The sequence below is a fragment of the Pezoporus wallicus genome, unplaced genomic scaffold (assembly GCF_028554395.1).
Source record: "Pezoporus wallicus isolate ANWC-B61680 ecotype Strahan unplaced genomic scaffold, APGP_CSIRO_Pwel_v1 scaffold_7383, whole genome shotgun sequence".
NCBI lineage: Eukaryota > Metazoa > Chordata > Aves > Psittaciformes > Psittacidae > Pezoporus > Pezoporus wallicus.
In genome coordinates this window covers 1154292-1167056 of record NW_026636323.1, presented here as the reverse complement: position 1 = coordinate 1167056, position 12765 = coordinate 1154292, and the positions used below count along the sequence as shown (strand labels likewise).

Below are 12765 nucleotides of genomic sequence, written 5' to 3'. Positions count from 1 at the left end.
TAAGAGTATAATGTGCACACAGTAGGATGATTTTTTAATAATTCTAATACTAAAAATTAATGGTATATCACTTATTATCAGTTGCAAACACTCTGTCATATCTGAGCACTCACAGTTCTCTGCTGGGGGGTTTAGGTTAAAGTTGACACCTGTTTTGTTACAAAGAAAGATAATTGTCTTGTTGAAGTACACAGGCAAAAACTAATGACATTTATTTATACTCAGAACTTCAAGGTTCATTATGTATCTATATTCTGTTACCACACAAGATGCTTGCTCTTTAATGAAAAAAAGTCAAAAAAACTTTTCTGTGATATCATATTTTTCTGGCCATGAATGTACAGTTTCAGAAACTTTTTATATATTGAGCACATTAACTGTGAAACATTCAAAAGATATAGGAATAAGTAATGGTTAGAATAGCCTATGTGTTAGAGTACTAAACTGGGAAGCATTCTTTAAATTTGATACTGTCAATAAGTGTTTGTGACTATAATTAGTCACAAATCAAACTCTGACATTACAGAATTTATCTTTCAAAAAATTATTTTATTTTTTTAAAAAGTAGAGACATACGGATGTCTGTGAAAATGTATATTTAAACCTATATGCTCCTTTGTTCTATTTAGGCAAATTCCTTTGGTACTCATCAACATTAAGCTTATGTGTTCCATACCTGTCTTGGCCTATGGTGGAATACAGGCATCACCTATAGTTATTTATATACGCTTACACAGTTTCAAGACTCCAGTGAGCATAAAACTATTCTTTGTTTCTACAAACCCTGTATATAAGCTACAGAAGTCATTGCTATGTGATTTCTCTCCTCATGTTGAGAACAGTAAATGAGGGTGGCAAGGGGAATCTATAGTGCATGATGAAGCACATGTCATGCCATGCCTAAAGAATAAGCCACATACCACAAATCATATGATGTAGTAGACACTGACTAGCAACCTCATTTAATCCTCAGCTATGTGGCACATCTGTGCCACTGTTTTCCTCTCTTTAATGCTTAATATTTTATTTCTCTGTTTAAGGAACTGATGGCCAGCTGTTTGGAGATGCTGAACACTGGCAGCTCTCTTTGACAACAGCTAGAACAAGACACATGATAAACATAGTGAGGAAGTGGAGTATAGACCCCCAACATATCCCAAAATGATTTGGGCAGTATTTTCTCATTCTGCAGCTTTGTACAATGAGCAGCTGTTTTTCTGGGCAGGAAGGGGTTAACTAGTCTCCAATTTATTTCCATGCCTCTGGATAGATATAGTTGTTCTACGTATATTCTGCATATGACTGTAAAGCAGTCAAGGTCTTCTAAAGCCATATTTCATACATGTATATATCTTTCTGATGTACCAATAAATATAATTGGTAGAGGTGTTTTTGTATGGGTGCTATACATTCACATTGGTGAGGGCGTTAGGTTTCTGACACGTTCATGGAGGAACATTCCTCTTTTCTTCTTGCTCCTGGAAAGCAGAATGGTGGCACATCACTGGCTGTAAAGGAGCACTGGAGGAAATGCCTGAACTCTGAAGCTTTGCAGAACTCTAGAGAAAAAAAAAAGACTTGGCTGCAAGCTACAGCAATAAACCTCTTCTGACATATAAACAAGACTTTGTAACCTGAAATTGGGAAACATTAGTCCCATGTCTTGGGCCAGATTCGTGCCAGAGATTGCGATGCAAAGTCTGTCAGAATGAGTTTCACAGATTCAAGCACCCTCAAACAGATTGCCATGGAAGCCACAACCAACAGCTGGTTGGGTGATACCTTGAGATAATAGATAGGAAGGCACTGATAAAAAGTATCTCTGGAGCAGCTTTCGTTGGTAGAAGTCAGCTTGAATACCTAGTGAAAATATAAGTATTCTTCCTTCTATAGAGCCTTCTGGCAGCTCACCATGCTATTACCCGAACACAAGCACAGACTGTGCTGTGGACTTTTGCCTACTGGAGCGGCTGTTTGGGTCCATGATAACATGTAAAACCATGACTTTGCAGGGAAGTTCAGTATGTGCTTTGGAAAGCTGAAGCATTGTGAAAACTCTAGGCCCCACTGTGTAAATTCTTGCTCAAGAAGAACCTTGAGTCAACCCAAAAGGTACCATTAGGCCGTCTCCCAGATAACTTACATGACAAGGGGAAATTAAAGAGTGGGGTTGGTGTTTCGCAGAAGTGTGATTTATTTACCATCTTCAAGTGGAATAAAAGTTGTAAATTGGTTTCTGCTGCCAGGTTCCCTGTACCCAACCAGCATGCGTGTTAGTGAAGAGGGGCGCTTGGTTGTCAACTTCAAGACTGAAGCCCGATTTCATGGTCTGTTTGTGATGTCCCATCCTGGTAAGCTTAATCTACACTTTAGCAGTACTATAAAAGCAAGGACACCCCTCCATATTCACTTTTCTTATTTCTGTTACTAATGTCTGATTTTTTTTTTATGTAATGTGCCCTTCAGATGGGATTTTTCCCATCTGAAAATGGAAAGTAAGGGATGACTGTATTCTGGTTGTCTAACTTTAATGAAATATACATGAATCTGATGGAAAGAAGATCGTTCTGCTTGATGAAAAGCCTGGCTTATGAAAGATAAAGATCTAGGCCATTGTGTTCACTATGGATTTATAAGTGTATGTCTTTAATCCAAAAGCTATTATTAATTATTCACTTATGTTGCCCTAGGAATGTAGATAGCATTAAAATTTATTTGCTAACTTGAAACCATTCTAAGTTATTTAGACCTTTTTCAGAGAGTAAGAAAAAGTCTTGTATGAGCATTGTATCACTCTGTTAATAAAACATTCTCACTGTCATTCACTTAGTTGTTGCTGAGGACCTGATCCTGCAATTTAATGTTTAAACCCCACTACCTTTATTCAGAATACAGACATAAATCTGAGCATGAATGCCAGCTACAGAAAAGATTATCTAACTAAATTAAATCTGCTGAGCAATAATGAGAACTTAACAATAATAAGAAGGGACAAATTAATTTTAAGAAATCTCTTTTAGTTTAAGTCAGTTTTATTAACCTATGAAACTCCTTCATGGTGCTTCTACTTCTCAGCTGTCTTCTAGCATATTAGGTTTTGTCTTTCAGGCAGAGCTGAAAGAGTTACGTTGCTTAGAGAAATTATTTTTTGTTCCCTGAGCTGACATTCCAAGTTTTAAACAGGAGGGATTATAGATCTTTGCCATTCCTTTCTCACTGTTTTGCCTGTCTGTTAAATTTAATCTTCATACACTTCTGGTTGTGTAGCCCAAAAGCAACTGTTAATAGACACTTGAACAAGAATCAAGGGGGCCCAGCTGTGTTGACTGTAATTAATTTTGTTAGTTTCAGTTAACAGAACCCAGTGTCCTGTAAAGGTATTAACGTCAACCATGGCATTATGGTTTGTGAATTACTGGGAATGTTTTTCAGGCTCTGAGAGTTTGCAGTGAAACACTAAAGGTGACAAATCTGTCTCTTGACATGTTTCTAGCTTCATCTGTAACATCCATGGTTATGTCTGCTGATCACCCAGGCCTGACATTTAGCCTCAGCCTCATCCGAAGTGAGCCAACGTACAACCAGCCAGTACAGCAGTGGAGCTTTGTTTCAGATTTTGCGGTAAAACCTCAGCCTTCACTCTGTTTTCTGTTGCCCCAGCTTGTTAGGATGTTGGTGGAACACCTATTTCTCTCTCTCACTTCAGGTTCGAGACTATTCTGGAACATACACTGTGAAGCTGATAGCTTGTACCACTACTCCACATCAGGAGTACAGCCTACCAGTGATATGCAACCCTAGAGACCCTATCACATTTGATCTGGATATCCGATTCCAGCAGGTACCACCCCAGTGATTCCTTTGTCATGTTTTCTTTTTAGCTAGATCCCCAAATTGTCTTTGTGGCCTTGTAATAATAGTGCTAGAAATTGAATTTACTTGCTTATAAACAAACTGATTCCTAAATTGGTGGGACAGCACATACTCCTCCCCTGTAATGTAACCAGTTCTACCCAACTGGGAAAGGCTAATGTATTAGCCCATAGGAAGCTCATCGACATTGGTCTGGGGGACAGCGACTGTGATATGAACTAAACCGTGGGAATTCTGTACTTATCTCTTGGCTTTGGTATGATATAGATTTATCAGATAATTAGGAAAATATAAAACTATTATCAGAAGGTTTTCATCTGTTACAAAGATCAGAGCTAGATCTCTGGTATTAAAAGTTGAATCTCCAGAGGAGGATTCATTCAGTCCTAAGGTAAGCCTTCTTCACTGACTACAGAGGAAGTATAGGTGGCCAGCACTGGTCTCAGAAGTGACACAAATCCCACCCGTAGCAATATGGCTCACATGGCAACATGGGAACCAGCAAACAACATACCTTTCATGAAGCCCAGCTGTAAAGTTCTGTAGCTAAGAATGAAATATGGAGAAATGGATTATGCTGTAGAAATCGTTGACTAAAAAAAAAAATCTGGGGGTTAATGTTAGTTAACAGAACATAAATTGTCACTTTACAGTGTTATCAATAGGGTTAGAGTGATCTTGGGATGTGTAAGGAGTAAGTTTGGAGCCAATACAACTAACACTGGAACAGCATGGCTGTGGTTTCATGCTCATTAATAGTATAGATGTATGATATTAAATCATCTTACAGTGCAAATCCTATCCAGATCTGTCAGCGATACACAATCACTTTTCTGTTGAATTAGCCAGAGTACACAATGGAATGTATGCAGTCTTCATGCTTTGTTTTGGCATTATGCCAGCTATGGGTGAACAGATGATTCCTGACATGGCATTAAGTCCTAGTGAAGCAGAGAGATGATACCTGGTCTGACATGAAACCTGCCTTCTCACAGCTAACCAGCAAAACAGTTTGAAAAAATTTACATGGAGGTGAGGGGATTTAAACCAGTTCAGCACTTCAGCTTTTCTTTGGCATTTCTTATCTGCTTCTCGGAACTCTGAAGTAGTTCACAGCAATGCTAAACCGCAGCTTGTGTTTGGTCCTAGAATAAACAAGATGATGACAAAGAAAATTCAGAAAAACTGCAAAAATCATTGCAAAATGGGTGAGGTAGGAGAGACCTAACTCTTACCTGGAACTGACTAAAAATCTGTGGGACTGTTTAGGCTGTTCAATAGCCTGAACCCCAGACATTTAGAAGAAAGGATTCTAAGAGAATGGAAATAATATTTTTTTAACCATTCTTTCTGTGAAAAGGCTGTGGGGGTACGGCTCCTCTTTCTAAAGAATTGCAATGGGTTTATAAAAGTATTTCAGCTATTCATTCTTCTTGCCAAATCCTGTTGCTTTGATAGTCTGGGGACTCTATTCTGAAAAAGAGATTTGAAGAATAAATGTGTCAGATGTAGAACTTGCAGAAGTATTTTCTGTTGTTATATCTTATTACATCAGCCCCTTGTTCATGAGCCAGCAATAATGTTTTCTTTACTGTTTTCCTTCCTTCCTTTCCACACACATATACATATGTATTCATAAATACACATATGTATGGTAGCATTTTTTCATTTGTTTATCAGCCTCTTGCTCTTTTTTTCTATTTTTTTGGAATGTGTGTATCTTCTGTATTGTTTCCCCAGGTACACTGCATCATGTTGAACTTTGCTCTCCCCAATTCTGTTCACTATATTCTTTCCCTTTTGTTATGCCATGTCCCTGTATAGTTTGCCTTCCAGCTTGCTTTCTGGCCCAATGAGAACCTGCTGATGGTGGTATTGATTTATTTTGTTCTTGTAATGTAATCAAGGAAGAACTATAGATAACTGTGTCAAATGTTAAAGATAAATAATAGCATAAAAAGGTGTGCAAAGGGTTTGGTGCATTTTCACATACATGGTCTGATATCCTGCAGCACATCAGAAGAACTGATACTTGCAAATAAATTGTTATCAATTTGTACTTTCAAATAATTGGCAGAGGATCAGAAGCAGAGGTGGGACTTGGATGTAAGAATGAAAATGGGGTAAAGAAAACTGGCTGTGATGAGTCACAGCAGGCAAGTTACTGAGGGAAATATTTTCCTGATGTTACCCCCACACATAAGTCACCTTAGGCACCTCCTTGGCTGGGATTTGGAAAAATGTGGTGGGAATAAACAAACCTAGAATCCTATTAAATATCACAGAGGCAGGTAACCTGAAGGTTGTATGCATGTAAAATTTATAGCGATCTATGTCTAGTACAAAGAAATCTTTTTGGTTAAAGTATAATATTTCATGTAGATGTGGGGAGCTGCAAAATAAATGTACATTAAGAGAAGATCATGCTATGTTTTAAAAGTCATTAAAGAATCCTTGTTGAAGAGCTTTATGCTGTTGTGTTTTAGGTCAGTGACCCAGTGGCTGCCGAATTCAGTTTGAACACCCAGATGTTCCTTCTCTCCAAAAAGACACTGTGGCTATCTGATGGCTCAATGGGTTTTGGGCAAGAAAGTGATGTTGCTTTCTCAGAAGGTATAATTATGCACAGATCATATACATTTCATATGTGTTCCACGCTTTCAGGATCGTGTTTCAGTAAAAACAAGACAGGAGTAAGGATTTGGGCTTGCTGCTTGTATTCTTTTCCATTTGCCTTTCCTTAGCAAAACTGCACTGAAACTCTAATGTCTGAGGGTTACAGTACTGGTGCCACTTCTCATAATCTGAGCACTATGTAATCATTGTCTGATATTAAGAACACTACTAGTTGATAAGTGAATATTACACAGGTTTCTTTTTTTTCTGTGGGTGAGTGTACTGGGTATGGCTGGGATGGAGTTAACTTTCTTAATAGCAGCCACTATGGTGCTGTACTTTGCGTCTGTTTCCGGAACAGTATTAATAACATGCAAGTGTTTTGGCTGCTACTGAACACAGCTTGTACAGCATCAAGGCTTTGTCCCTTCTTCCTGTCCTCCACTGAGTAGGCTGGGGGGTGGGAAGATTGATTCACCTGACACATTTGTAAGTGGATCTACGTCAATCCTTTGCTTTCCTCCTGTGCCTCTTTTGCCTGTTTATTACTGTGCCAACACCTTGAATACATTAGTGTCTTTTGTGATGTATTTGCACAGACTCTTTTCACAGCAGGTACCTGGTCTCTCCTTCTCAAAGTGCACAGTTGCTCCAAATTGTTGTAAAAGCAATGTGATGTTTCCCCTTTCCTACTCCAGATTTTCAACCTTCCTAACCACTTTCTGTCATATGTATCTGACTGCTGCACACAATATACTTTTCTTGCCTGCATAACAGTGGCCCAGGTTATTTGTACAGGTCTGGCAAGCATGCCTTAACTTAAACATTATTAGACAGCTGAAATACAATTGCATAGTAAGGAACCAAGTCTCAGATAATGTCTGTGTGACTTTTTGTAATGTTCATTTCACTTCTACAGTATGCCAGTCTGACCAAGTATAAGTAAAACCTTATACAGACTGAACAGGATTCTACCTGAACAGGATTCTACCTACGTCAAAAATGGCATCTCTTTAAGAAGTGCCAGAACTGTCAGAAGGCCAAAACCTACACTCTAGTTTGGTGCAGAGGAGTTTCTTTAAGTCACTTTTTGAGTGAAGAACACAGTATAGCCCAGAATTAAAACAGACCCTGAACTGGCTGAGGTTATAGCAAGAGCAGGTGACCTCCTACTGCTATTTTATGGCTCAGAGTACATGGAAGAGCATGCTCTCTGATCATGACCTTTGAAAGCACCCTACAGAAGAAGCTGGGTAGCAAGATGTCTTTGGATAAAGTCACATTACACTGCACTAAATTTTTTTACTTGGCTTATTAGCTTAGCCTCAGTACTGAGCCAAATGTTCCAGCATAATAGAATGTAAACTGTGTGCACTGTTCACAGGTGATATCATATATGGCCGGGTGATGGTGGATCCAGTGCAGAATTTGGGTGATTCCTTCTACTGTAGCATCGAGAAGGTTTTCCTATGCACAGGAGCTGATGGATATGTACCCAAATATAATCCATCCAACACTGAATATGGGTGCCTTGCTGATTCTCCATCCCTTCTGTACAGGTTTAAGATTGTGGTAAGTGTTCTAATTCTGGGAGGATGCACGTTTTTTTTTTTTCCTAACTTATTTTTTATCCAAAACCAACTGTTCTTTAAAATGTTCTCCAGGGCACCATATTTTTGGCTCAAACTCCAGGATAACATGAACTGGTGGTGTATCTTGCCTTTCTCCCTCCTGGTTCTATTCTTTATCTTTCCGGGGACTCCTATCATTTAGAGTTTGACCTAAGTTAGAATCCCAAGATAGCTTTTTTCCCCACATTGTCTATACCTGTTGACCATAGAGGTAGTCTTAGGAGACATGCAAGTTAAGGGCTGGAATTTTTATCTTTAGCCATTAAAAATTTAATGTATAATTTAGTCATCCAATTTGCCTCTGTAATCAATAGGGAAAGAGAGATACCTCTAATGATGGCTTAGAATATCTGAGATTATTTCCCTTCTGAAAATAGAGTAAACCTAAATGACTACAGATCTGTTGCCCTACTTTTAGAAATTTAACTTGAAGTAAGATGATTGCCTAATTGTCTAAACTAATTTATATGAGTATCTGTTAATAGAAATGAAAGTTAGCTTCTTTAAACTGGGAAACAGACTTACTACTTTTTTTTTCAGACTACATGCATATATCTTTTTTATTTTACAAATGTTGCTAAGATTATTCTATAGTGTATCCCCTTGGATTTCAACAAAAAAAGCATTCAGGCAAAAGATTAAATAGAAGTTAGTACAAGTCAGGTGTGACAGCAGCTTCTCATGTCTTTTCTCTTGGTATTACAATGGATTGCATAAAACAATTTATACATTGTGTATAAATATTAGAACTGGAAAAGAAGAAATAAACTAGAATAAATAAATCCGTATTTTGCTAACTTTATTTTTTCCTCCATGGCTATGTAGGACAAAGCTCAGCCGGAGACACAAGCCACAAGCTTTGGAAATGTGCTTTTTAATGCAAAACTTGCAATAGATGATCCTGAAGCAATTCCACTAGTTAAACAGCCAGGCTCTGATGGATTTAAAGTAGACTCAACTCCTCTATTTCAGGTATGATTTCTGTAGCTTATTAGCAAGAGCACTGTACCAAGAAAGAAACACTCGCACAAGAACTGTTGTCAACAGTAAGTCATATTGAAGCCAATAGATTTATTCTGATTCCAATGACAGTCAAACAGGATTATAAATGCTTAAAAATTTCTAGATATAAAATCTGGAGCACTTACTAAGAGATTTCTGTGGGAATACTATGTTTTTCCCTTGCTTAACTCCACATTCTAACCAGAAATTATACAAATTATTCTTATGTATTTCTTCTAAGAACTTGAAAAATTTATTGTTACACAGCACTGTTTTATTGCTTCCAATCTCACGTGTCAAAGATAAAAAGGAAAAGAATCATAGGCATTTATAAATAATTGAATAAAAATGTAGCTATTACTCAGCATTTTCTATGTAATCTCTTCCTTGCAAATTTGCCCATTGTGAAACATCTAAGCACTGGAAATCCTAGAAACTGACAACTAAAGAGTAAAACTCTTTAATTAGATATAATCCTTCAGCTGTGTGCATTCATCTGTTTGATCAGTGTAAGCCAGTCAGGAATTACTTCTTCATTATTTGTCTCTTAGGTATTTGCAAAGGTACATGCAAAACTCAAGTGTATGAATTAGTATAAAAAATACTGAGACCTTATTTAGGCTAAATTAGACTTCAGGAGGCTTTAATGCTACTCCTGGCCACTTCAGAATTAAAGGTCCTGTTGCAAGCAATGAAATATTTAAGAGAACAATCTACTTAACAGTAGAAAAAGAGTTTTATAACCTGCCCCCATGAAAATTAAATCTCTTTTTTGTTATCTGAAGATTCCATTTCCAAATCCAGTAGTTTTTGGCCTTCATTCTGTCAAAAGAATGTAAATTTGAAGAAGCAACCATATATCCTGAAAAAGACTTGGAGAAAACAAGAGTAAAATAGAAAATGTGTTATTCATCACAATTATAGAACTTGGCTGCAGCCACTGAAATTATCAGACAATTGCTTTAAGACTGTATTCAGACAATCCTACTGGACCTTGTGGAAGCCAAATTTATTATGTATCCTGAAAAGAGAAAACAAATTTGAGAAAGAAAACATCATCTAATGCAGATCGCATGCAATCACAGAAAGATGAGGTTGTCAAGGGCCTCTGGAGATTCTCTGTTCTAACCTTCTGCTTAGAGCCAGTTGCCCAGGTCTGTGACCAGTTGGATTTTTAATAACTCCGAGGGTGAAGATTTCACAGTTTCCCTGTTGCAATGTTCGATCACCCTGACAGTTTAAAATTCTTTCTTATGTTTAAATGGAACTAGACACAGCCACGGCCTACCTAGTCAGCTAGCAATTAGGCCTGGGATGTTCTCTTTTGTGAACTGTCTACAGTTGAGGTTCTTTTGATGGCCATTGGTACTAACAGTACCAAAAAGATGCCAAGGCTACACCTCTTCATCTGCACCTGATAGCCATAGAGTCTGGCCATGGAGAGGAATGGAAACTACCCCCTCTAAAAATTTTGGCAGAAAACATGACTTCTCTGGTGTACATTGGCGCATAGTGCAGGGCTTGTATGTGTGTGACTTTGAAAGTACTTGTCCAGGCAATCAGTTCAGAACAGTGGTTGATTTCCTCTGTATATAGTGCTGTCTGATCGTGTATGCATGTATTAAATACAAAACATTTTGTCTTTCTAGGTGTCTTTGGGTAGGGAGTGGTATGTCCACACAATCTACACTGTACGTTCAAAAGAGAATGCTAACCGCGGAATTGGCAAAAGGAGTGTGGAGCATCAGTACCACTCGCTCTTGAGCCGTGGAACTTCAGGAATATCCACACATAGACGTCAAAAGAGGGGAGTTCAGCAGGATCGAGATCTTGCAAAGGACATTGGAGTAGAAAACAACCGAGGAACAAACATACAGCACATAGCACTAGATCGCACCAGCAAGAAACAGGTCCCTCAAAGGGAGGTTGCAGTCAATGGTGTTCTCCCCAGAGAACTGAATAACCAAAGTGCAGGGGTCAGTGTAGTCACAATCATTGGTGGAGTTGCTGCCATTTTCCTTGCCATCTGCTTAATTGCAATCATTGTTTTGCTGCTAAAATGGAAACAAAATTCTGAGAAGAAGGAAGCCAGAAAGGAGCCAGGTAACAATGAACCAATGATGCTTCCGTACAATTACGCCAGCGACAGCTCAGAGGTTTGACTCCAAGATGGCAGGATTCAAGCCAAAGTCTCCAGAGTGCCTCAAAAAGAACTTGAACTGCACTTTGCTAGCAGCAGATTGTGGTAACTCATGAGGAATGAAGAGTTCATATGCTTCTAGGTGTACCTGAAATTTTTTATCCTGAACTCTTGCTGCCATCATCAGCAATAGAAAAATCTATACCAAACCTCCCACTATGCAAAAAGGGTCATCCTGACCTCCCTATATCATGCACTAATCTAAAGTAGCATTTCAAGGAGCTGCATTGTAAGGGAGAGATTTTTTGTTTTGTTTTTGTATTTTCTGACATTTCAGAACAGTAGATGAAGCTATCTAAAGGTGCTATATATCCTGTCTGCAATAAGAGAGGAAATCTGTTTCTTCGGAAACACAAAATACTTGAGAGGAGGACTCCTTATACTCTTCAGTTAAATTTTGTATTGTTTTTTACAAGGAACACAGTATCTACAATGAAAGGTGATGAAATGCCTCAGGCATGAATCCTCCCTCCTGTAAGTATTTGACTTCACTTAAGCTATACCAGTGATTTCTTTTTACTTTTTTTTTTACTTATATATAACTGAACCTTTTCAAAAGACAGTTAAATTAGACAGCATAATATTATAAGCATTGCATGTCGCAGGATGCAATGCATATTCTTTTCTGCAAATTCATATTCAGCTATTTAATCAAGATTTTTTTTTCCCCCGTATTTATGTTTGTATAAAGCCAAAGAATGCAACAGATCCAGAAAGAAAATGGTTTTTCACAGAAACTTGAAACATGTCCTTTTAAGTTTCTAATGGATCATGGAGGTATGGTAAGGTAAATTATATTTTTTAGTGCATATCCACTGCTGGGAAATGCAAGCATTAGTATTTCAGTACCTAGAGAAGGTGATAGAGTTAGATTCAAAATGCAGAGGACAAGGTTCTGCCTGAACTGAGCCTAGGAGTCATTATACTGAATCCAGCGTGTCGTTGCCAGTTGCCATATTAAATGGCAACAAAGCAAAGAAAAAAAAAAAAGCCACATTTGATTGAATCAAGTAATATTTATTACTGTATAATCATAGCACATCTTGACAAATATCCTGGGTCATTGTTGGGCATTTTTTAACAAGTGACTACTTTTGCAAGAGTAATTCTAATTTTCTCTCAGAGCTGTTGATGTAGGTAACATGACAGCATGATGATCCACAGAAGTTTGGATCAGAAGTGTCCCATGTCATTTCTTAGCCAGACAGGACCTATTCTGTCCCAGAGATAGTCTTCCAAATATTTGGCTATGAAAGCTATTTAACCCTTAGGACAGATTGTACCATTTGTCACAATAGTGTTATATATGAATAAGCCCTTTCAAATCAGAGAACCATAGAATGGGTTGGGTTCGAAGCGATCTTAAAGATCATGTAGTTCCAACCCCTTTGCCACAGGCAGGGACACCTCCCACTAGACCAGGTTGCTCAAAGCCCAGTCCAA

At 38.1% G+C, this 12765-nt stretch overlaps 1 protein-coding gene across 2 annotated transcripts in view; it reads left to right on the top strand.

Moving 5' to 3' along the window:
• FREM2 (FRAS1 related extracellular matrix 2) overlaps positions 1–11741 on the top strand; it is a 121006-nt gene extending 109265 nt beyond the window's left edge. Inside the window, exons 18-24 of one of the 2 annotated variants that reach the window (XM_057399986.1) lie at positions 2247–2351; positions 3494–3621; positions 3707–3841; positions 6360–6486; positions 7874–8061; positions 8946–9092; positions 10772–11741. In XM_057399986.1, the coding sequence (XP_057255969.1) occupies positions 2247–2351; positions 3494–3621; positions 3707–3841; positions 6360–6486; positions 7874–8061; positions 8946–9092; positions 10772–11284 (1343 nt within the window). In that variant the 3' untranslated portion in view covers positions 11285–11741. Of the gene's footprint in view, positions 1–1893; positions 2171–2246; positions 2352–3493; positions 3622–3706; positions 3842–6359; positions 6487–7873; positions 8062–8945; positions 9093–10771 lie in introns of those variants that run through there. The other variant, XM_057399987.1, reaches the window with a different exon arrangement.
• Positions 11742–12765: the final 1024 nt, after the last annotated feature.